The sequence below is a fragment of the Tachypleus tridentatus genome, chromosome 5 (genome assembly GCF_004210375.1).
Source record: "Tachypleus tridentatus isolate NWPU-2018 chromosome 5, ASM421037v1, whole genome shotgun sequence".
NCBI lineage: Eukaryota > Metazoa > Arthropoda > Merostomata > Xiphosura > Limulidae > Tachypleus > Tachypleus tridentatus.
In genome coordinates, this window is record NC_134829.1 from 11,247,778 (window position 1) to 11,273,845 (window position 26,068).

A 26,068-nucleotide genomic window follows, 5' to 3' on the forward strand; every position below is an offset into this window, starting at 1 on the left:
TAAACTTTGCAACAAATGATTTATAAATAGTGATGTAAGCAAACTTGCTATAACTATAGCTTCTAAAAATAACTTACTTTAACACTCACACAATATAAATTAAATAATACATTTTTATTAAACCCAAAAGAAACAGACATGTATGCCTAACAAATACACTTTGGTGATTATGTATATCAGGGTTTTGGATATATGAGTATGGACTGAAAATTCTTCTACAGTAGGTATCTGTGACTTGTTGGTAATAAATGTCAACAATAAATTGACAGCATGCAGTCCACCTTTTTAAAATAATATATTCAAAACAAATTAAACATATGTACAAAAGTTGTTTACACTATAGGATATGACATTTATATCTAAAATTCTAAATAGTTCTTTTTTTTTCAAAGGTCTACAGAGGCTGATTAAATTATTTTAGAATTCAATTGGGCATGACAAAATATTTTATTTTTTAATCTAATTTTAACACAATAGTATCAGTAAATAATTCCCTTACATTACTCATTGAATTACCACAATTGTATCACAAACTTTAAATATTTGTCTCCTTTTCTTCAAAGTCCGCACAGATGGATTCAATGATGTTAGAACTCCCTTTTACAAGACAAATTATCCTCCTTAGCTCTATTAAATTGTGAATCTTACTTTAAAATACTGCCCATTATGGCTAATCACTCACACACCAGATAACGTCATGTGTTTTTGTTTTTTTTATGCTTACTAATTTTCTGACAATGTTTCTTCACTTCACTTACTTATCATCTATATTTATATATTGTCCAAATGAGGCCTCAAATATAAGGTAACAATACTCACTTAAGGATAAGAAAAAAATACCAAAGATTCAATGTGACATTAACAATCTTAGCAGAGCTTACACAACAATGTAACTGCAAATGGATGGTATGATTCATATAGTGTTAAATAACAAAATATGTCACAACTAACACTTTTAAAAATAACCTACCTTCAACAATCCTGTTACTAAAACTAAACAATAATTACATACTAAGTCAAAATATAAACTAAATAATAACAATTGAATCAAATAGTCTTGTACATATAAAAGTAGGCCCCTCTTCAAGAAGAATATTTTCAATATATTTTTACACCATATAAAAAGAATGGTCTTAGTTCATATACTAAGTCTTTTTATAGAGTGTATATTAACATTTACAGTTCCTTTGTCAAGTTTCTCCTTGCATAGGGTTTCATCTTGACAGGATACCTTGTCTTGATCTTAATCATGTATTGCCTGAGATCTATCCACCCTAATCTATCTGTATATACTGACATGGTAGATCATGCTCCTCTTTCTTCTTCTTGCCAATCAGTTTTTCACCTATATTGATATCTTTGTACATCTCATCTCCACCCAGAGCTCTTTCTCTTCTATAACAAAGTCTCTGTTTTCATATTCTTTTTCTATGACAGTTACACCTATCAGGTCTATCTGTACCTTAACAGCTGCACCTGTAAGGTCTTCTTACCTCTTGAAGTACCTCTTCAACAGTTTGACATGGTAGACCTTGTTCACCCCATCCAATTTCATCATATAGTGCATTCTTTTAACAACTTTTTGTACTTCAAAAGACCAGGTTAGTTTGTTGTTGGCTGTGGGTACCAAAACTAAGACCTTCTGTCCATCCTTGAAATGTTGATCCTTGACCTTCTTGTTATAGAAATATTTCTAACTGCCCTTGATAGGTTTGGCTTTCCCAATAGAACTGCTATGATAGGTCCAGTTCAATACTCCTTTCCAGTCTTCTGTTTTGTAAGTTTCTTTCTTCTTTGTCTTATGTTTGACTTTCTCTCGGGTACTGTCCCAAAATTTCTGCAAAGGAAAGTATTTCTTCTGCTCCAATAAACCTACATTTGGGATGTCACTTTTTGATATTTGGGAGGATTCGATGTCTTGCTTTACATTCTTTCCTTTAGCTCTTGTATTAACTGCAGATAGTTCGTGCATCCTCTTTCTGCCTCTTTTCTTGAAATTCATGCTACATGGTATATTTCCAATCACAAAGTCACACACTGATTCCTTGGTAAACATAGTTTCAAGGTCTCCTACATAATACGATGTACTAACCTTTAATTTTACTATATGGAAATCACTGTCTCATCAATTTAGCACACACACATGCTTATCTTGCCTGTCATTTAATTATCAGATACAAGACAGGTTCTCACTGTTGCAGTAATGCACCCAGTAATTTTTAGGACTTTTCTTGTTGCAGACATAGCCTTCACATATTAACAAATTATAAGTTTTTGAAACTTCTTGATATCTGTTACATGTTTCGATCAATACTGGTATTATTGATCCATTGACAAACTTGAGCCAACCATTAGTTGTGCACTGAGAAATCATGGAACTGGCATTTTCTTCTTGTGGTAAATCTGATGTGTTTTATTGATCCTGTTTCTTCTGGCAGCAGCATCCATGGTGACAGTCATTCTTTTCTTGTTTCTTACCAGTATTACCTTTGTAAGTTGTTCCTACTTTAAGTTGAGGTTTCTGCTATTGTCTGTTGGTAATGGACTTGTACTCCTTTGCAATGCACCCTATCTTATAACAAACACAGCGTCTCTTCTACCACTTGTTTGTTAATATCCTGTAACATTTGGTAAACTCTTCCTCTTGGTCAGTTACTACTGGTTTCAACTTTAATTGGATATTCTTGGACCTACTCCATGGGCTTTCATATACTGCTCTGCTAGCTTGATCATCATCTCCACATCTTTTGATACTCCATCCTTTAGGAACAGTGACATGTCAGTTGAGAATGTGAAATAAACTGCTCACATATTAGTAAATCTGCCAGTCCCTCAAAACTATTTTCATATTTGACCATGTCAGTCCATTTTGTGAAGTATTGCTGTAGACATGTCACAAACTGAAATACAGTTTTTTCAGTGTCAGATTTTATTTATTTGAACTTCTGATGAAAACTTTATTTGGTAAGTTCATAATACTTCAGCAAGGCCATTTTTAACATGTCATAGCTTATGGTCAAGGCTGATAGGAGAGAGGCAACTGCCCTGGGGTCTGTTGAGGGGCCAGGCAGTGGGATGTTCCAAAGCTTACTAGAAATACATACTATGAGCTAAAATGGCTATTGCTTTTTCATGGATTAATGAAGAAATTTGTCACATAAATGTTTTTTTTTTTTGTGAAAAATCAGCAAAGTTAATCAATAGAGTGAAAGAGGGATCTGATTATATTAGTGATCCTGGGATCTGGATTGACTCTTGATGCCTTTGTATATGGTATCTTTTGATATCATGCCTGCATATACCTGCAGGTCTTTTCCTGTGAGAAGTGAACTGAGATAAAATGCTCAGTCGTATTTAGCCCAGTTCTGACTTTAGGCAAGTCTTTCATATCTCTCCACAAAAGCATCCATGCTATTTTTATGTTCATTAAATTTGGGTAACTTTGGTTGGGACTATTGCCATTCTTGGGTCCTTCTTTCTGGAGGATGAGCTTGGCAATATAAGTTTGTGCTGTTATTCTCTCTACTTCTTGAGTCTCCTATCTTAATTTGTATTATTATTCTTTCTCTCTCTATTGCTTTTCTTCTTTTAGTTTTTTCTTCCTCTCTTCTCTGTCTCTCCTCTTCTCTTTTCTGTTGCCACTCTTTTCTCATTCTTGTTCTTGTTGTTGTTTAATAAACTCTCTAGTTCACTACCTTTTAACCCAAGACACTCATCTCTTTCTATACATTTGTCAAAAGCTGTTGACATAGTTGTACAGCATGAATGTAATCTCTAGACTATTTTTGTCACCACTACAGTTGTACATTCTTGCTGATGTTCATGTTTTCTTTCACTGCTTTTTACCACTGTATAGCCTTGACTGGTTTGCCAAATGTCAGGATTTTGGATATGTGAATATGGGCTGAAGATTCATTTACAGTAGGTGTCTGTGACTTGTCAGTAAATATCAACAAAAATGGACAACACAGAATCCACTGAAAGAAAAGAAGTTATATTTTACATAGAGTGCTTATACTATAGGATATGGCAGTTGTATATAAAATTCCAAATAATTCTGTTTTATTGTCAAATGTCCATACAGGCTGATTCAGTTACTTTAGAATCCACTTGACAAGACGAATTATTTTTTTCTATCCATATCACAACAGTATGTCAAATTTTAAATAACTGTCTACTTTTCATCAAAGTCCACACAGATGGGTTCAAATACTTTTGAACACCTTTTGCCAAGACAAATTATTCTCCTTATCTTTATTAAACTGTGAAACTCACTTTAAAATATCATCTTTTATGGGTAATCATTCACACTCTAGATAACTTCAGATTTTCTTTTGATAACTAATTCTGTGACTGAACTGCACTTTTTCTTCACTTTATTTCACTTGACTTGTGCTTATTTGATCACCTATATTTATACATTGCCCAAATGAGGCTTCAAACTTTCTCTAAACTATATGAGCAGTGATGTAAGGTAAAAATACCTATTTAATGAAATAAAAATAATTACAATGTTTTAAGTAACATGATATCAACAATATATTTGTAAACACAACATACACTTCGTACAGTTATATAATGAAATTTGTCACAACTAATATTTTTAAAATAATCTATCTTCAACATTCTTGTACCAAAAACTAAAATAAACAATAATTAAATATTAAGTTACAAAATAAACTGAAAAATAGCACTTGCAATAAAGAGTCTTTGTACATCCAACAATAAATGCTACTTACCACAACAGTGATGAAATTGAACATGATACTTAGTCCATTCGAAGATGTTTTAAAGTATTTACAGAAACTACATTATAAACTCTCTACAACTTTTTACATACCAAAATCTTCTCTGATTTAGGAATTGCTTATTAAATTTTCAATACTTCATTTCAATTAATGATAAGAAGTCATAAATTTCAAAATAACTATCTTACTGCTTTTTTTGTGAAATTATGTTTTTAACTTTTCAAATAAACTTTAAAGCTCCTAAGATTCAGTTGTCATTAAAACAATAACTTTATAAATATATACACCAGGTTTTTGATATGTTCCTTATTTTTATGTCTATATATAAGAATAATGTGTACATATGTAATTAAATGGGTTTTAGCATCAATATGGGTATTGTCTATTCACATACAGCTCATATGTCTGTGATAATGTTAAAATATCTTCTTTCCTTCATTTCATGAGTTATAGCTGTAACAGCAAACTTGTACATATGTATAACTGGTTATGCATTATTCTTTTATATTATTTACCATTTTCAGGTTTTACTTACTATTTGAAACCTTAGTATGTTTTATTAAGGAGTCTCATTTTATATTCTGAAATGTCTATACTTTTAAGGAAGGGTCTATTTTATTTTTCTCTCTCTAATGTGATAATGTGGGACTTATTTCAAATTTTAATTTGCTATATTAAAGGGTTAAATATAGGGTTTGGACTTTGAGCATTTTTATTATATCTGTAAAACTGAAAAGATTACTTTGTATTTTGAAAAATAATTATTTTAATGTGATTTTTACAGCATTTTTCTTATTTTGTACTTGTTATTATGTGGTTTTTAGAAGGATTTTATTTTGCCTTTCTGTTAATGTGATTTTTAAATGGTTTGTCTTGTTTTTATTATATTAAAGACTATTATTGTTTTTGTAACTTGAGTCCAGTGGGTGGCATCAACACTTTGAGAAGAATGAAATTGTTGTTCTCCCTATGTAATGATATTTTTTCTTAATCTGCAATTAGATGACTGAGAACAACATTGCTCTGAAAACTATAGATGCTGACTCAGCCTAATGACATGCTACAGTAAAGGTACAAAATACATTTGCCTTAAATGCTTTGGTTGTTTCTTTGTAATTGTTGAAAATAAAGAATTAATCATTGTGTGATACATTGTATTCAGTCTTTTTCTTTGCTTCAGTTTCAATAAAGGTTAAGAGAATTTAGATTGTGTTCCATAAAATATTTTGGTCAAACCTCCAATTATTCTGTAGCTTCTACCTAATGACTTGAAATAAAATCAATGTTTTTGAGAATACTATAATGTCATGTGATACCCCAACATTCATAATGACCAAAGAATAACAGAGAGCACATAAAGGCTGGCTAAATACTACACATTTAAAATAGTAATAATAATGCTGTAACATTGTATAATATTTCACCATTCTCCTTTATAGTGTTCATAATTCATTAGTATGTTAACTGCAAACTTTAACTACAGTGGCACAGGTCCTATGTGATGATTGGATTTCACCTAATGATTTTTTTATAGTAATTAATAACAAACTCAAAAGTCACAAAAATAATAATACTTTTATATTACCATCAGCCATCTTTCGAAATACATTCACAACATCAGCTTCTTCTAATGACAGTTCATCTGGTTGTTGAGCCTGGTAGTTCTCAATACACTGGACTTGGGGACAATCTAAAAAAGTTTCAGATACTTAAAGCCTATTAAAGGTTGAACACTTACTCTGAAATTGTTTCTGAATAAAGTAATCACAAGAACATGACTTGATACTAGGCTCTTAAATCTATTTTGAATAAAAGTATCTGAACATTTTAGTCTAAAACTAGTACAAGCAGAAGTTAAATCCATTGAAAAGTGACTGAAGTTATCATAGCCTTATTAGACCTTATATAACAAATACACAAATAGGAGAAAAAAACCATGATACTGGTAACTGAAGTTATTAGTTTCAAACAGGAGAAATTATTTCTAAACAAAAGATGCTGGAGTTAGTATAATTTCCTTAGAATTTCAATAAACATAGGAGTATGAGAAGTAAAACCAGAAACAAAAGTAACTGAAGGGCACGAATGAGTTTCTTTAAAACAATAATGTGTAAGCCCATTTGCTACCAATCAGCTTTGGCATCTCCAGTGGCAAAAAACACATGTTGAGGTTTTAATTCAGTGGCAAATCATAAGCATAGTTCAGTTACTTTTCAGTGGTGATTTCAGTTAAAATAATTATAAAATAATTCCTTCTGCCATTCTGCCAACTGGTGTTTTACATAAAAATATAGATATTTTATGTATCAAACAAAACTGTATTTATGTAACAAAAGTAAGTGAAGAAATAAAGCTTGTCTAAATTTTTCTACATATACTTGGATAATTTACTTATAATACATAAAATAATAATGCTTATTATGCTTCTCTAGAATTAAAAAGTACAAATGTAGTATTTTATCCTCAGCATTACATATCTGTGTAATGGGTCTAGAAAATTTCATTCACCATCTTTGCTACTGTTGGTTTAACAGTTAAGTTTTCTAGAAAATTTCAAAGTTATCAGTAATCCAGGCTCCTATTTCACCACATCAGTGTGAATACTCAATGATTAACGAACATAAATTTAATTTTGGCACATGAATGAGATGATATGAGTAATGCTAAGTTGTTTTATTTTGCTATGTTTATGAGGCATCTGCTATTGTTTGAGTTAAAAGATGACTTTTGGCTTTATTAAAGTATAAGGTGGTTTTTGAGGAGCATATATTTTTGTAGATTATATTCTTGAAATAATGAATTGAATGATTACTTAAAACTAGGTTATTTTCATCAAATTAGTAAGTTTTAATTAAACGTTTACACCAATTTATATGGTATAAAATATACAAATTAACCAACTATAAACAAAACATTCGGAGTAATAATCAATGAGGTTTTTTTACATGCATTGCTTTACAATAAAGCTTACCCCACTCTTCATAAATTTTTTCATTCAGATTTTCCGAAATTGGAGGAGTAACAGCTTCCATCCAGCGAGTTCTTTCACTACTATTTTCATAAAAAGAGAGAATTTAATATATTACAGACAGTATACTTGCAAGATCAGCAGTGCAGACACAAATTGACAGTTATGTTATTTTTACTTATTATTTGTTCCACAACCAGCTTGTATATAAAAGAGCATTGTGTACATATTTGTGTGTGTGTGTGTTTTCATATAGCAAAGCCACATCAGGCTATCTACTGAGTTCACTGAGGGGAAGTACATATTTGACAAAATTATAGTAAACAATACTTGTTTCCAAGTAGTGAATTCTGTACTTATTCATATCTAACTTCCTGAAAGTAAAATATAGTTAACTTGAAAAAAACAATACAAACCATTGTATTTGAAATGAAAAATTACCATAAACATGTAGATTAGTAGTAGAAACTTGTGGTAATTTTGCTAAAAAAATAAATAAAGTTTTCATCTATCAATAAATATTTTGGGGCCTGATTTAGTAATAGCATGGCAAGTAGTGAAATAATATTAATACTATAAATTTAGTACATATGTATATAAAATACAAAATTTAACCACACTGAAGGTCTAAAAACACTAACTGTGATTTTTCATTTGTATTGGCAGATCATATGGGAGCTAATGTGTTAAGAGAAAAAATGTAGACATCTGGTAAGTTAACTGTGCCTTACATTATTATATTTCATTGAACTGTTTCTGTATGAATTATATATTATTGTTGTTCTTTCTGGGAAAAGTTTTGAAAATAGTAAAGTAAGTCCTAATAAAATCAAAATTAGACATTTTTTGGAGTTAATTGAAACAAAAGACTCAACTAGTTCTGACATGACAAAGCTGTTCTCACCAGTATCTGAGACCTCATACTTGTTTTTAATAAGCTATGTGGCCTGGCATGGCCAGGTGGGTTAAAGTGTTCGACTCATAATCTGAGGGTCACATTATAACATCTCCCTGGCTAAAAGGGGGAGCATGTTTCATGCAAAGCTACACGAGGGCTATCTGCACTAGCCATCCTAATTTAGCAGTGTAAGACTAGAGGGAAGACAGCTAGTCGTCACCACCCACCACCAACTCTTGGGGCGGCTAGCACAGATAACCTTTGTGTAGCTTTGCATGAAATTCAAAAACAAAACAATTAATAAGCTATGCAAGACTAACCCAACTGGGGATATTAATAAAAGTAAACTCTACTAACCATAAGTATCCTATCTAGAGCTAACAATTGTTCCTGAGGAGAATAAACATTAACAGTGACTGGAAATTGAGTGTGGTTAGGGTTCCCTTGTTCCACTAGTAGAATCTGGGGAGTAAATAAAAAGCACTGGGGAGTCCTGAGGAAGAATGCTCTGGAAACAGTGCAATAATTCATCCAAGTTCCTTAAATTTTTAAAAGAAAACTGATCCCATTTATTCAATTCAATGCTTTGCAGGAATGGGCAGAATCCACCCCCTTATACTTTACTGATGATAGTCTAGCAAAGTACAGAAATATCAGCTGGTCAGCCCCTAGGTGGTGTTATGATATACCACATTTCTACTGAGCCTGTTGTAACCAAAATAAAGTATACAGAATTAGTGGTTGCTAGTGCAGAATTGGTTAAATCTGTGGTTAAACCCTGGGAAATTGAATGATTCCAATGAATAAAAAGTCGTTGTCCAGCAATTTTAAAAGTGATGGTGTGCACAACAAAACCTTCAAGACCTTCACTGGATGTAATAAATGACTGAAGCCTGATTGGCTATAAAAGTAAGAAATTGTGATCAGATTAACTGGTGATAGGGATTTACCTCCTTCCTTGTCTGACTGTCTTAGGGAAGAAGAAACAATCTGATAAAGTGTCCAATACATAATCAGTGGAAATCACTCCAACTGGCAATGTCTGTAAGTCAGCAGCAATGAAAAAAAAAACATCAGGAAAGGTGGTATGTAGTATTTAAGGTCACAATAGGTGTTAAGAAAGGGCATGTAATGTAACCTTAATATACCAGTTAGGTAATTGGAATAGTTGGTCAGGGCAAAGTAACCAAAGCAACTTGAGGAAGCTAGAAGGTGCTGGGGACTCAAATAATTTTTGTCTTGAACATTGAACAATAGATGATAAGGCAATCTTATACAGGGTGATTGTGGAAGATGCAAAACCATAGCCAAAGAGCCAGATCAAAAAATGAGTTGTGATTGGCAGTTTTGATCAAAGTGAGTTCAACCTCTTGTTAGTACACCATTGCTCATATATGTGCAATTCTGTTGATAAATGCCCATCTTGGGAATAAGCAAAGACTGAGAGAGACACATGGTTAAGGTTTACCACATTTCCAGAAATATTTGTGGCTAAGCCCCCACAAATCCTGATAAAACTGATCTAAATTCTCTCCAGGATGTCCAGCCTTGCCTTCACTTGTAGTCTCAGAGTCTTTCCAGAAGGAACACCACCAAACAAAATATATGTATTCATCTAACAGTCTCAATCAAGAGTGACTTACCCTTCTCCCAAAATTGTTGAGCAATTCTAGATATCAGAGGTGGGATAGGAGAGACCTGATTTAAACTCCATGCTGAAAATAATAATTCAGGAATTCATGGCATTGGCTTGATAAACAAAACAAAAAATATATTTTTAACAAAAATCAACTAGGTAAGCTAAAGAATGTTCAAAGTATCTTCTAATGATTATAATGCATAGAAACCCATTAGTAAATGCTTTGTTAAGGAAAAGTGATAACATTATCTGAATGAAGTGTTTATATACAGTACCAGCATAGAGGGTGCAATGATTTAGATGGAGAGTGTTATGAGACAGATATCACAAAGGGTAATTAAGTGGTAAGACTGAAGCAACTGAGAAAAATCAAGAGTGACTTGTCAGTTAAGAAATAGCTGTAGCATTAGGGGATGTGAGTATGTTTTGGAATTGCAGAACTTTTTATAATATTCATAGAAAAAGGGAAAAACAACTCAACTGCCATACATCCTGTTGATCCCACAGAAGAGATTTCTGATCATTTGGACCTAAGAAAGTTGTCACCAAAAGTCTTTGCTACTGTTAACATTAGTAATAAAAATAATCAACTACTGAACAAACTAGGGGCATTGATTATTAACATATACATATGCTTTTTAAAAAATTGAAAAACTGTATAAAAATCCATCTGTGGCTGCAGAAACTGTAAGGTAAAATATGGTAAATAACAACGTTTTTCACTGTTTCAGGAGAGTTGCGAGTTGTGGTGAAGTTTTTCTAAAACCACAGAACTGCTTCATTAACTGAACTACATGATTATCCTACTCTTAGTCATCTAAGTGGTCAAAAACAATTGATAAAGTATCAGGAAAGATAAGAGACAAGATATTGAAAATTATGCATTATCATATTATATTTGTTAACTTACAAAGTTAAATCAAAAATCAACAGCAGGCTTTATGAAAAGTACTAAAGTGTGGAATCTGGTGAGGTGATAGTAGCACACATTATGAGGCTTTATCTTAAACCATTTACTGGGAAATGATTATTAAACATTATTTTAGTAAATGGGGTGAATTGTACCCTCTTAAACAAATGAACACTCAAGTGATCAGGAAGAAACTAATTAATGAATGCTTTTATAGGCATAACATTCTGAAGAAAACTGTTTCAGATAACAGATACCAATTTGTGTCTTATTTGATAACTGAAATTTATAAAGTCCTTGAAATTAATCATGTTTTACAACTATATATCATCCTCAAATTACCATGACAGAAAGGGTAAACAGAACCAGAGATAGAATTATATCTGCTGACATTCTTAAGAGTTGAAACTTCAGTTTAAGGAAGTCATATGTTGAAAGGAATAGTAAGTGGACAATTTGTACAAATTGGATTGTAAAGAAAAAAACTTCAATTTCTTTGTTGAATCAAAAGCAAGTCTTCAACATTTGATAGAAATGCCACTAACTTATCCCCACAGATAAAAATAAATTATCAACTATGCTGGAGGTTAAGTAAAAAAAAAGAAACAGCAAAAAGGGGTAAATTAAATGTAGTTTATAAGCAGCATTATGAGAGACAATACAATAAATGCAGCAACAAAAGAGGAAATGACTGTATGTGTTAAATATTTTATTCTCTTTTAATAAAGAACTTGGAAGTTTACTGAAGTAGCTACAACTGGTACTGAGGCTCTTATGAACAGTTTAATTAAAAGTCTGAGAGAGTTTGGACTGGAACTTAGGAAGTGCATGGAAAAGGGGTTCAGTAGAGTTGGAACAATGGCAGTAAAAGCTGGAATTTAAACACATAACTGAAGTTTATCCAAACATTAAGTATTTTACAAGCTATTTAATTCACAGATTGAACTGTATAATTGATAAAGATACCAGAAATTTCATCAATATGTTTCAACAGATGGGCTTTTCTTATATGGAAGTACAAAGCATAATGATATGGTTTGCAGAAAGTTTAGTAGTTATGATACAATATGAGAGTTGTTTGTAGATCTGTTTGAAGAAGAAAAGAATCTGAAAGAACTGAAGGTGAAAGACACTAAGAACTATTTATACAATTCATTGATTATCAAGAATGAATCCAATTGCTACGTTTTTAAGCAACTACAAAACATTTGAAAAATCATTACAAGAGTTAAATGCCAAATCAGTTGTACAGACATAAAGAGATGGCCTTTCTTTTATTCATTCTATCTCCCAATGTAACTCCAATGCTTCTGCTGTAATTTCTTCTTCTGTCTGGTTTCACTAACTCTTCTGTATAGTCAATGCAATTTGTTGAAAAGAAAAAATGGTACCCAAGAGCACTTGAAATAGTATGTGTGTGGATATTCTAATGGTATCCAATGTTGAACTTGGAACTTTTTTTTTTCAAGCAACAAAATTTAAGAAAAGAAACTTTGGAGAATCTGGTATACTTTAACTTGGCTCTACTAAATAAATCACATAAATACGGCAGGGTGTATTACATTAACACAGTCTGCTGGAAACAGAGTGTATATGTGGTAGGGAGAATTATGTTAACACAATCTACTGGACATTAAACAGATGTGTGGCACGCAGGAGTACATTAACAGTTTGCTGGAGATAGTATGGTTGTGTGACAGGGAGAATTACACTTGTATATTATTCAAGAAATAGCATAAATGATTGAGCTTTTTTTACATTAATGAAGATGGAAATGTGGATCCAACATAGGTGTTGAAGTGTTGAGATTCTTGTAGGTATAGGAGAATTAAACTAGCATTCTCATGGTAATTTCAATCTGTCTGTTGTAGTGTTTTCTTCTTGATTTTTTGTTGATTTTGTAATGTGAAATCAAGGAAAAATGTTTTTATTATCTTAGAACAACACATTTCCACTAATTTCCCTAAAAGGGAGTCAAAGGCTGCATGGAAGGGTCACCTGTTTTAATTACTCACACCACTGTGCAGTATTGTGTTGTCTGTCAATCAGCCAGTAGAAACTAAAATTACATCACACAAGAAATACTTAGCATTACAATTTGTAATGTTGTAATGTCAGTAAAATGTGCTAACACCATGAATCATGAGAAGACATATGCATTCTGTTGGTTGCAACACAGCATGACATATAAACTACAAAAGCAAGAAAAAATAGTTACTCTTAATTTTGGGTTTATTTACTTTTAAAACAGAACAATTTTGGGGATACTGTGCAAGTATATCTAGCATAATAAAATTACCTCTAATGGAATCATTACATCTGATAAAAATCAAATTTTTGAGGATTGCATTTTGAAATATTTTTTTCTCATTAAAAGTGTGTGGCTTGTTATGGTCATGTAAATAGTCAAGTATGTTAAACTAGATTTACTACACAAAAAGATGTCTGTTTTATGTAATATGAAAAGCTGTAAACAATCAAATGGGTTAAACATTTGTACTTCCTACATCAAAGGTACTTGGTTAATGTAATATGAAAAGCTGAAAGTAGTCATATTGGTTAAAAATGTGTATTTTCTACATAAAAAGGTACTTGGTTAAAGTAATATGAAAAGCTCTAAATGATCTAATGGTTTAAACATCTTCATTTCCTACATAAATAGGCACAATGTTAACGTTATATGGAAACTTCTAAACAGTTAAACAACTTGATGAGAGAATTACATTTCATACACAGAGAGCCAAGTGGTTATGTGTATTATGTAAGTAAAAAAAAATTACACAACATATAATGATTAATTTTTTTCAATCAACATTGTAAAGATAAATAAACTTACTTTAATGAACAGCTCAAGATCATCTCCTTTGTTTTTCCTTCATGATTATTTAACATTATCAATTGAAAAACATTTTTTTCTTGATTGAAGGGAAGTTGTGTATTAAGAGATTGTTCAAGAAACATCACTTGTACCATGTTTCTAGGACAGTAATCTAATACTGTGTAGTTCTCCTCACTGAAAGGGAAATAATCATATTAAGGCTATTAACAACAAATACCTAACAATTTAGATACTTCCAAAAGTGTCTGAGTATACTTTGTAGAAAGTTAAGCAATCAAAGTATTTTTCTCCATTTTGCATTTAATTTCATATTTAGTAGTAATATAATAATCTCAACATTCTTAACTGATATGTAACACACACACACACACACACACACACACACACACATATATATATACTTACCATCAAGGTAATCATCTATTATATAAATTCCTACTTTAAATGTAATTATTTATTTTAAACAGATGATTTTTAAAAGTTATAGACAATGTGGAACAAATCTGTACACCTATTATTAATGCTCCATTCTATTAAAAATGTTACATAATAACTTACCTGTTATTAATATAGTTATCTATTAAATATGTAAACTGATTATTTTACCACAATTTACCAACTATCAATTCATTTCCTAATGTTTAATCATCTTCATATTTTACTATCTTTCAACTCACTTCAAGATTTGTAAACAACATCACACTTATCAATCAGCTTGCTTCTTGCTGTCTAATCAGCTTCAAGCATATTATCAACTCACTTGCTCATGCTTAACCAATTTCATACACATTATCTCTCAGTTCATTTCTTGGTTTCTAACCAACTTCATACATCCTATCTTTCAACTCACTTTCTCATGCCTAATCAATTTCATATACACTATCCTTCAACTCATTTCTTGATGTTTAACCGATGTCATACATAATATCAGTCATCCTTCTATTTAATCAACTTAATATACTATCTTTCAACTCACTTTTTACTGCTTAAACAACTTCATACATGCTATCTTTCAGCTCATTTCCTGTTGCCTAGCCAACTCCTTATATATTATCTTTTAACACACTTCTTACTGTCTGAACAACTTCATTCTTACAATCCTTTAACACACTTCCTGATGCCTCAACAATTTTTTAATTACTATCTCCTAACATACATCCTGGTAACAAACCATCTTCACACATAATATCTTCCCACATATTTCGTAATACATAACCAATTTCATGTATACTATCTTTCAGTTGTTTTTTTGTTGTTGTTTCTGCTAGTTGCAGAATTTGCATACTGACTGTTAGTTGAAATTATGTAAAATCTTATTAATTATATTAATACCTTTTCTTCTTTGTTACAATAAGTAGGTCTAAGAATAGAAACAAGTAGATAGGAGTCCTAGTACAGCGAATAGCTCGACCAAAAGTATACTTAGATGAATCCTCAAACAACAATCGAGTCACTTCTCCTTTCTTTACCAACCATCGAGAGGATGAGATTAATGGAATACCCTGTAACCAAAATACCAGATCAACTAAAATTTGTCTTATTTCTTTATTAGGCACTGTTTAATCAGAATAATTTTAGTTTAGATACTTATAGTTTTTAATAACCCTGCTAAATCATTTTAGGTGTCTTAAAATGATCAACACACCCTCTCCTTCTAAAGCATATTTTTTACACTACATAGACCCAAGAAGTAGTGTTTGTGAGTATCCTCATACCCCATCCTTGCTTAGTGTTGTTTATGCACTCATTCTGCTGAGAAATATACCTTAGGTTTGTGATTGAAACCCCTGGACCTATCTCCTCTTACTGTGTTATTTATGGATTATATACTACAAAGTACTACTTTAGAGTTTTGTTGAGAGTGCTGCTTGACCTCATACCTTTATTTGGTGTATTATTTGAGTATTATTTAATGCAAAGTAGTGACTTACTATTGTGCTACATTCATATATTCCAATGCACATGTCTGTTTCATACATGGACTATGGTCCTATATTCAAGGCTCAGCTCTGTGCTAGTTGGTAGTCGATTTGGAGTGAGTAACATGATAACAAGCTTTTCCAGATAAGGCCCTCTATTGGATTTTGACCGTCTTGTTTCCATAAGGATCAGAAGGAGGAAGTTGTCCTAACTAGACTACACATTGGTCATAGTTTTTTAACTCATCGTTTTCTTTTATCTGGGACTGATGCACCAATGTGTTGTCTGTGTAACACTCAGATAAACCACATTTTACTGTCTTGCCATCATTATGTCTCTCAATGATGGCACCATTTTAAACATGGTCTGTGCCAAGGTTTAAACTGTAATGTTAGACAGTGTTATTGGTGATGGTGACAATATCCACTGTGGAAATGATTTTAGTTTTTTAAGGGTCATTGGCCATTTTAATGCAGTTTAAGTTTTAATTCAAAAATTAGACTTTGTTTTTAACATGATTCCTTTTTTATGAATTTTAATAATTTTACTTTATTTTTAATTTTTACCAGTTGATTGATGCAGATAGTCTAGTTGTTTTGTGGCATTAAATGCCATTCAACCAATCCAATGCACATAATAAATATTTTTGTTCATATATTTAAAGTTTTAAGACATCAGATTATGATACTGAATGAAGAATTGAGACAATTCATCTAAAGTTGCACTTGCACTTTATCACAAAAAAAAGGTTATCTAACAGAAAACAAAGTAAAAAAACACCTGTTCTAAGATATCTACCTTTACATGTTACATTCAGTAAATATATTACTATCAGATATAGTATTTCTACAACGGGTTAATAACATTTCATAAGAAAAATGTTACACAACATGTTGCTATTGAAGTTACTTCCTTCACCATTAGTTATGCTCAAACTGATGATGTAATTAGATTATAAAAAAGATTTTAATTAACATTGTTTGTTGTTAAGGCGATGCCACACAATGGGTTATCTGCTCTGTAGTTGGAAGCTCAATTTTTAGTGTTACAAGCACATTGTTTTACTTCGGTGCCATACAAAAAATTAGCTTAAAAAAAACTAGTATATTTGATCATAGAGTAGTTGGATGAGGGAAAGCAAAATGTTCTTACTTATGGAGTCCAGTAAAACGTGACCTTTGTTACTAGTAATGTGTCACCTGGATCAATAAATCGGCTTTTTTTATTCTTCATTACATTAATGGCATTGATATGAGCAAAATTTGGACATTATTAGTTTGCTGCTTACAATAGCATTTGAATAATTCTAGCTGTATTGATGATGTTAGGTACTACAGAATGACTTGGGTCAATTGATAAGTTTGAAAAGTATTTGACAAACTAACTTTAATTATAATTAGTTAAGACAGTTCAGATAGGCTATTCTAATTTGAATCATATTTAATATGGATGATGACAAAATCAATAAAAATAGTGTGACTGAAGAAAAGGATCTTAGTAGTAGATAAGTCATTCACTCCACTGAGTTAGTTCTCTGTTACTAGTAGTATAACTAACATACTTTAAATATGTATTTATAATTGCAATGATAACAAGAAAACAAGAGACAAAAAGGTTATTATCTCTTTATACAAATCACCAGTTATTATTACTTCGAATATCATATGCAATTTTTATCACTTTTATCTAAGAATGACTACTGACTTACTGGAAAATACTGAAAGCAGGGCTCCAAGAATGAATGAATTATCTTATAATTATATACTGAGAACTCTTTAATTATTTTCCATTGGGAAAAAAAAAGAGTAGGAGATATTCTTACTGACATATAAAATATTATATGGGGAGAACAATATGAGATAAAGACCTCTGATCATTTTTATGCTGTATTCTGAAAACAACAGGAAAAGAGGACACAATTTTAACACTTGGAAGTACAGGCTAAACTCTAGCTAAGATAGTAATATTTTTCTATTAGAGTAATTATACAAGCATGCAATTGTTTTATTGTTTTGAAATGAAATTTTTACATGTTCTTAAGTAATTTCTGTAAACTAAATCTGAAAATGATATCCATTTTCTCCATCAAATATGGAATTTTCACAAAATGTTATATGCAATTTTACATAAGTGAATAACTTTTTCTTGAAATCAGGTCACATTTTGTTATGTTAAAAGTACTGATAATCACTGTCTATAAACATAATGATGAAAAAATGTTCATTGTGGTAAATGAAAGAATAATTTGAGGTAAATGATGTTTTTTCTTCACGATTTGTAAAAACTCTTATGTGATAAGAAAAATTAATATTATTTTCAAAATCTGTATAGCTGAATTATGGAAAATCCACTATGGTATAATGGTATAAACAGACTGTTTTTTAAAACTGTGACTAACAACTCATGTAATGCTACTTTAAAAATAATAAACAATCAGAATATACTAATGTTTTTTTTAAATAAAAACCTTATTATTAATAAGAACTTCCAGAATCTTTCATACTCACTTTACAAAGCTTAAAATCAAACTGACGACTTAAATGCATCACTTCTTCTATTCTCTCCATTTTTCTTGCACTTTCATTACACTCAGATACAACCTAACAAGGAAATAAATCAAAATGAGGGTGAGATGAAAGAAAAGAAAGATTCACAAGTAAAAAAAACAAAAAACATTCCAATCATAATGTGATATATTGCTAAGTAAAACTAAATCTATTAAAGTGCTCAGTATTCAGCAAAAATATTACTACTTAGACAGTAATAGCATCTTTTATTTTAATGACCCTCTTCTGAAATATGTCTACAGATTCTGTGGAGATATACAGTGTATAGAGATTTGCTACCCAGATAATAACATCATTATGAATAAATGAAATTACTGTAAACCCCAGATTATGCAACGAAGTTTTTATTCACTCACTATTTTAACTTTATCCAACAAGTATGGAATGATAAACGGAATAAAATTTGCTTTGTTCTGAAACACTGTATAGAAGAAAAAAAGAAGGGCCCTTAGCAAAACTTGCAAAAGATTTGGAAAGGCTTGCCTAATGACAGATCTGTTGCCATACGACCAATTTACAGGTGTCATAACAGACAAGGATAGGAGAGTTAGGTTGAAGCATAGCAGGTGTATGCTTTAAAGGAAGCTCTGCAGATGGTGATGGAACTTGAATTAATTAAAGTTGTAGATAAACAGTTAAATGCACCATCTCAAAGTTATAAGACAATTAGACAGAGTAGAATTGAAGCATCAACTTCTCCTAATGATAGTCCAGAAGAACTTAAAGAATTAGAATTAATTAGGCATTTAGTCACACAGAATAGAGGAAATAAACCACAAAACAAATGGTATTTACAGTCTAACTTGGAAATAAATATTGCTCAAACCTGCATATAAAAGTAAAGTCTGTAAGGAATCAACAGCTGTTCATAAGCCAAAGAAACAATACCATAAGTATGAGTCTTCAAGTGAAATCAGATCAAATGTTCAATAAACAACTAGTCAGACACTGGAAAAAACTGAAATTAAGTGGACTTGTAAAGCATTGTTTACCTGAGAATACTTAATCTACTCAAAAAAAGGTAAATAGTTCATTATATGAGGAAACTGTTCATAATGCCATGCAGTTATTAACAGAAAACCTTGCAGTATCTTGGTCAATAAACACTGGTTACTATTTCAAGAGTTGTTAAATCTTTGTTACATACCATTTAGTTAAAATCAGTTGATTTAGAATAAATCTCAATGTTATTAATTTTCAACAAATATGAAAGGAATTAGGAAACAAAAAAGACTTAATTCACTAGATAATGCCACAATGTTCCAAAATGAAATTACTTCTCAATATCAAGAACAATATCTCGTGAATTTATTAATTTTCAAGATTAAGGAAGGCTTTTTATTTAGTGCTTAGACTATGGGGTTACATCTCATGTGACAAGCTATTACCATAAATCTACTTAATCTTTAGTTTAATAACATTTAGTTTAATAACACAACATTAATATTTGTATATCATTGCTAGAAGAAACTTGTGTTAATTTCAAACTACATATATCTATATACTTACTCAAAATTGCAAGGTGTAGATAGAAGGTAAGTTAACACTTTAATATAATTAAAATTTCATTGTTGAACTAAAGAATAGAAGGAATAATAAATAAGTGGTAAGTAAAACCATAACAAAATAAAATTCATTACTTCACAGTAATATCTTTTTCTTTAAAATAAAATTCACTTAAATATCCTTATTACCATTGTAAACATATACATAATCAGGGTCGTAGATTTTTTACACCCGATGGGGGGTGATTTTTGCAACCACTTTTGTGGACTGTACAATTTGCAAATTGGTATTCTCTAATTACGTGAACCTGAGAGCTGTAAACATCCAGTCACAGAGTGATCTTGTTGTCATGATACTTCAACATTTCCATGTAGGTTTGTATAAGTGAGGTGTTGTTAACAGTTTTCAAAATGTTAATAGAATAAAGACAAATGTGTCACAAATTAACTGCCACATGAATTTATTCCTGCACACTGCACAGTATAAAAGATGGCCATTATACTTGACAAGGTTACTAATAACTTTCATTGCATGAATTACGTTTTCAAATGTTAATAAAATTAGTAATTACCCTTGATAAATTTATATCTACTGAAAAACTGTTCATGTTGTTTGATAAAAATAATTAAAATGTCTTTGCGAACTCTTGAAAATTACACATCAGTACAATGTAGCACACAATTATTCATACTTTTCATTGAAGTAAGATTCATTTAGTCCTCTAGTCTACATGTTCCCAAACGTAGACCTCCTTTGTGATAATCTGTTTATGAATTCTTTCATAAGCTCTTCTATATTTATCTTGTCGACCTCATCTATGTGAGTGTGACAAACTGCCAAATGGTTGAGGCGGCATTGAGACATAGTTGACCTTAACCACGTCTTCAACCGATTTAATGCAGAAAAGTTGTGTTCCCATTCGCAGCTGGATACTGGACACACAAGCAAAATTTTCATGAGAAAAAACACTTCACTAAACATCTGCTGGCTTGTTTCATGCATTTTACAGTAAGCATCCTTCGCACCTTTCAGAGATACTGCTTTTGTTGTTCCTTTGAACATGGGCAACTGAAACTTGAGCCGTTGTGCAGAGATTTCTGGATAGAAGTTTATAACCGAGTTGTCAATCTTGCCAGATGTGATCATGTTCTCAAGTGCCAGATATTGCCTCAAGTCATTGTTCTCTGCATTGAATCTAGTGGTCAGATGTTCTATGACTGTCCACAAATTCAAAATATTGGCTTCTGTAGTAATCTCTAGCTGTTGCAGAATGGTGTGCTGAGCCATCACCTGTGATCCTTCTTGGGGGTCTGCAAATGTGTGGTAGTTCAACAGGCACCAGATCTGGGAAAGTTACCTATTTCTCAGCTTCATCAAATATCTTGTCATTTTCCTCTGTTCGCAATACCCGCAGTTGCTCAACTGCCATTGCAGATGCTTCAATCATGCCAGATACTGTCACTGATTTTGCTTGGAATGCACGGTTTAGTTCCTCTAATGCAGCTAATGGATGCTGAGCCATCAACAATCCTAAAACTGTCTTTCCTTTGTCAAATCTGTCCAGCAGACATCGTGCTTTCACTGCTACATCTGATTTTTCATTTGCTAATTCAGACAAAGAATCAACAATTTCACTGTAGTGATCATTAGCACATGTAATTGCAGAAAGGCAGCACAACCAGCGTGTTGAAACAGTGGGTGGATGTATTTAACTGGACTATTGTGGCTGTCTGATGATACGATATTTTCAAAGATTGTCTTGTATTTGCCTGACCTCTGAAGCAAGACACCAAGTTAATGTACCCACTGGATAAAATCTCAAACACATTCACAAGCTTCAATTGCATGTTGCATTATTAAATTAGCCTTGTGTGTTCCACAGTGAAAAACCAAAGTTGATGGTTTCTTCTCTTTTATTTTTGCCTGACATCCACTGTACGCAGCACTCATGTTAGCGGCTCCATCATAAGTTTGTGCTCTTAATCCTGACAGTGGTAAATTGAGTCTAGTCAGTACATCAAGTATAGTTGAGGATATTTTTTCACCAGTTGTATTGGAAACACTGTACAAACCAAGAAATGTCTTATGGACGTCAAGGTTCTCATCTACGTATCGTACACATATTGCTTCCTGTTCAGCACCTGTAACATCTTGAGTGCCATCAACCATTAATGCAAAGATTTTAGTTTGCTGCACTTCATGTGCTATGTTCCTCAGGTATTTGATGGCTGAACATCTCCATTATTTCATTCTGAGCCTGGAGTGATGTGAATGTGGTTTTCTTTGACAAATAGGCCATCAACTCAGGATCTTCCTCTTCCAGGAGCTTCATCGACTGCAGGAAGTTCCCCTCCATATCAGTATGTCCATGTAATGCTAAACCTTGATGCAGTAAGAAATGTAAACTTCTGAATATTTTGGCTCTGCTTCATTTGCATTCTTCCTGCTGCTTCTTTTTTCCATCATGTAGCTGGACAGTCACTGGAGTTACATCAAGTGAACCTTCTGGAGATATAGCGAATCTGTGCAGAGAGGAGGATTGGTGTTTGTTGAATTTCTGTTTTCTCTTTTTCCAGTTGCAAAAACTGGTGGATATGAAGGTATACTCCACTGGCCTCTCCAATTTCCCTGTAAAAAGGCCTCTATTTTCCGCCTTGGTACAATTAAAGCATATGACTTTTTGAGTCTGATTGTTGAAGTGCAGCCATGTGAACTTATCAAACCACTTGCCCTGGAAGTTGATATTTTAATATTTTCCTTTCTCTTATGGTATTAGTTGTGCATCTGGATGATATGGCTTTCCACACTGTATCTGTGGAGTATCAGATTTTTCATTACTGCACAAACTTGTTTCACAACTATCTGATGGTTCATGATGTGCAATAGTCATACAAGCATTTTCAGACTTGTCCTCTGATGAACATGGTATTTCCTCTGTATGGCAAGTTTCTATTCCTTTGTTTGAGGTTGTTGGATTATCTGCATCTGCATTGTCACTTGTAGTACAAGTTACTGGCTTGCTGAACTGTCTAATATTGGAAAGTGTCAGATCCTTGCTTGTCATAATTGGAATCTGTTTCCAAGATGACTCAACAGGCTAAAATAGTCTTTATTGAAAAACACTAACGTACAATGAATGAAGATAGAACAGAATGGAAGTAGGACTGAATTGTACAATGTACCTAAGTCGAACGCACGAACCTCACGGTAACTACCGAGCCGACTGACCACCTGGGCATCGCTGGGACAATAATGTGTGCTAGTTACAACACAAGTAATTGCAAGTTTCTTGAAAAATACTTAAACAATCATAAATATATTATATTCCTGTTAAAGCTCATCAAAAGGTAAACACGTTGTGATATAATGTCTATAAGCACATCTATTAAATAAAAACACCTAAATAAAAACTAGCAATACAATTCGAGTGGAGGCTTCAGGCTGTTGAAATCGCCCCTTTTGTTATACAAGAAAATAACTATTTTTACTATCTATGATAAGAGAATATATTGTTCTTTTACCATAAAGCACGAGCACTTTATTAGAGGGCGGTGATAATCTGAAATTTTATGGATTAATGAGGGCCACAAACACAGGTCTAATGAGCCCTGTTGTAAAATCGAGGCTCAGACTAAAGGGAGCAGAGGGGGTGATGTAGGGCACGTCTGGATCCGAGCGGCCCAAACCTGTCATTAACTGTACACTTAACGTACACTATGGTCAGCAGCTTCGGCAGCTAAGGTAAGGCATTCAACAATAAAACCGGCTAGACGTGCATAAGAACAAATGGTGTAGGAGCACTGCACAATATACACATAAGATTGATGCAGCTACAAGCTACAAATGGCTTGCCAGATCTAGATCACAGGAGTTTATGCTTAGGAATAATATTTTCGAATTTCATGCTTTGTTCAATCTGTTGTGATGAAAATTTTACTTAATCTTACACTGTACAAGACACAGGTAGATTCTGTGATAGTGCTTGCAAGCCTTGCATATATACTTAGGCCTACTGACTGATACTTATGAACTATCGCATAGATCGAAAAGCTTAGAAGCATGCCTATATTAAAGATGTACATTTCAGCTACTGAAAAAGCTTACATCTAGGCCTAATTATGCAATTCGATTGGTAAAACACGAGAATCACAAGAACAAACAAACAATTTGTAGGCCTGTAATGCAATAAAACAATTCAACAGACCAAACTGTAGGGGGGATGATTGTATGCACCATACCCCCCCTAAAATGAAGGGGGATGTATTCCCCCAGGATCTATGCCCCTGTACAAAATATTAACAAAGAAATAATATCCAGACTTGGGTATCGAGACATTATTCACATTTGTTTTATAATCAACTTAACTGACATATCCCAACTAAAATAAAAATAGAATAGTATTAATATAAGAATTATTGGTGAGGTGTGGCTATTCAGACAGTAGTAACATCATTTGTTCTATGAACTTTAGTGAAATATCCCCAATTCATTGGGAAACATGTGCATATTGTTAATGTAACAATTAGTGTTGAAATATGGCTCTAAAATTGGAGTTACTGAAATATCTTTATAACATTCAATGTATAATTTAAGTGTTATGACATGCAGTATAAATTTAAAAGAGTTTTCATTACTAAAATCAGTGTTGTCCAAATCTACTTATAGAAGTACACTATTTCCCAATGTTTGCATACCTTATTCAACGCTGCCAAAGTCTGCTTGCAAGTTTCATACTTTGATGAGTCTTCTGGAAGCCTTTGGAAAATTGCATCCACTAATAATGGGAGACGAGTTATTCGCTGTACTGGTAGAATGATAAAAGAATGCATGTCCAAGTTTTGACAAACTGGATCCGCCTCTAATCTTCTTAACAGCTGAACAAATTCTGGTTTTGACTTCCTAAAAGATTTTAATAAGATTTGAACAGAGTATGTAGATGATTATCATGTTTAAAAAGACTGGTCATAATAATTTCTTTTGCATAAAGCAAGCTCCATCAAGATAGATGATAATACATTGCTAAACTAACAAAGTTTAAATTACCTTTTTAACAAATAAAATGTTATTACTAGTGTATTATTACCTAAAGTGGATATTTACAAGAAAAAAAGAGAGATGATGCATCAAAAATTATTATTTCTGGGCTTAAATGCAAATTAGATTTGGACTGGTTAACACAAAGGACTATTAACTGTACAATAGCAAACATCTGAAGAAAACATTTTTCTTGTTTAAAATATAGACATTTATATAAAACACATTGTTAAAACAGAAGACTACTGTTTTAAAAGTGATTTATATTTGGGAGAATCATATTTTACATATAAATGTCAGTCTGTATTGAACACAGGGTGAAAAGAAAGAATGACTAATGTCTGTATTTACTAAAGAGAACATCTCAAAAAAGTTTGTGTTTCACATCTTAATGTAACATACAGGTCACAGAAAGGGTGACTAATGATTGTATTTCCAAAAGTAAGCATCTCAAATGTGTGTTTTATGTCTAAATGTCAAACTGCATCAAACACAATGTTTGCAGAAGGGATGAGTAATGACTGTCCTTCCTAAAGTGAACATCCGAAAGAAGATTGTGATTCATATCTAAGTGGCAAACTGTATGAAATGCAAGGTTTATAGATAGGATGATTGACAGTTAATGTAACTTGACAGAATACTCAACACTGAGGATTTGTCTTCCATATACTGGTTGAGGGGTACCTTCTAATGCTGAGTGCATCATAGATTTATGCAGTACACATTACTACATCTAGGAAGGAAGTTTCATTCAAAGGCTTAATATATGCACAAAACTCTTTAGTAGTGGTGTGAGGTATTAGCTATTTATTCTGTGGAAAGGTAAGTACCATTCTTAAATATATTATCAGGTAAAGAAAATGTTAATTATTATCTTAAATAATCTTGTGAATCACTTTTTCTTTCTAATGATTCTTTTTCTGATTTATTATTACTGTTATCATTATATTGTGACTTTTATACTAACAATGTCACTTCTGGCATTACTTTTTAGGATTTAATATTTTGTTATGACTGCACTTTGTTTAATAAATCTTTA

At 32.1% G+C, this 26,068-nt stretch overlaps 1 protein-coding gene and 1 long non-coding RNA gene across 16 annotated transcripts in view; one reads left to right on the forward strand and one right to left on the reverse strand.

The window, feature by feature from the left end:
- Nucleotides 1-26,068, forward strand: part of LOC143250509 (uncharacterized) — a 33,361-nt gene that overhangs the window by 4,498 nt on the left and 2,795 nt on the right. For 2 of the 3 annotated variants that reach the window (XR_013028218.1, XR_013028219.1), the window contains exons 2-4: nucleotides 5,751-5,819; nucleotides 7,748-7,878; nucleotides 8,383-8,427. This is a non-coding gene — a long non-coding RNA (uncharacterized LOC143250509). The remainder of the gene's footprint in view (nucleotides 1-5,750; nucleotides 5,820-7,747; nucleotides 7,879-8,382; nucleotides 8,428-26,068) is intronic. The other variant, XR_013028220.1, reaches the window with a different exon arrangement.
- LOC143250508 (uncharacterized) overlaps nucleotides 1-26,068 on the reverse strand; it is an 83,332-nt gene that overhangs the window by 3,742 nt on the left and 53,522 nt on the right. For 12 of the 13 annotated variants that reach the window (XM_076501157.1, XM_076501155.1, XM_076501147.1 and 9 more), the window contains 6 exons: nucleotides 24,690-24,894; nucleotides 18,430-18,522; nucleotides 15,335-15,504; nucleotides 14,000-14,176; nucleotides 7,720-7,799; nucleotides 6,334-6,438 (listed from right to left, as the gene is read on the reverse strand). In XM_076501157.1, coding sequence (XP_076357272.1) covers nucleotides 6,334-6,438; nucleotides 7,720-7,799; nucleotides 14,000-14,176; nucleotides 15,335-15,504; nucleotides 18,430-18,522; nucleotides 24,690-24,894 — 830 coding nt within the window. Of the gene's footprint in view, nucleotides 1-6,333; nucleotides 6,439-7,719; nucleotides 7,800-8,984; nucleotides 9,077-13,999; nucleotides 14,177-15,334; nucleotides 15,505-18,429; nucleotides 18,523-24,689; nucleotides 24,895-26,068 lie in introns of those variants that run through there. The other variant, XM_076501158.1, reaches the window with a different exon arrangement.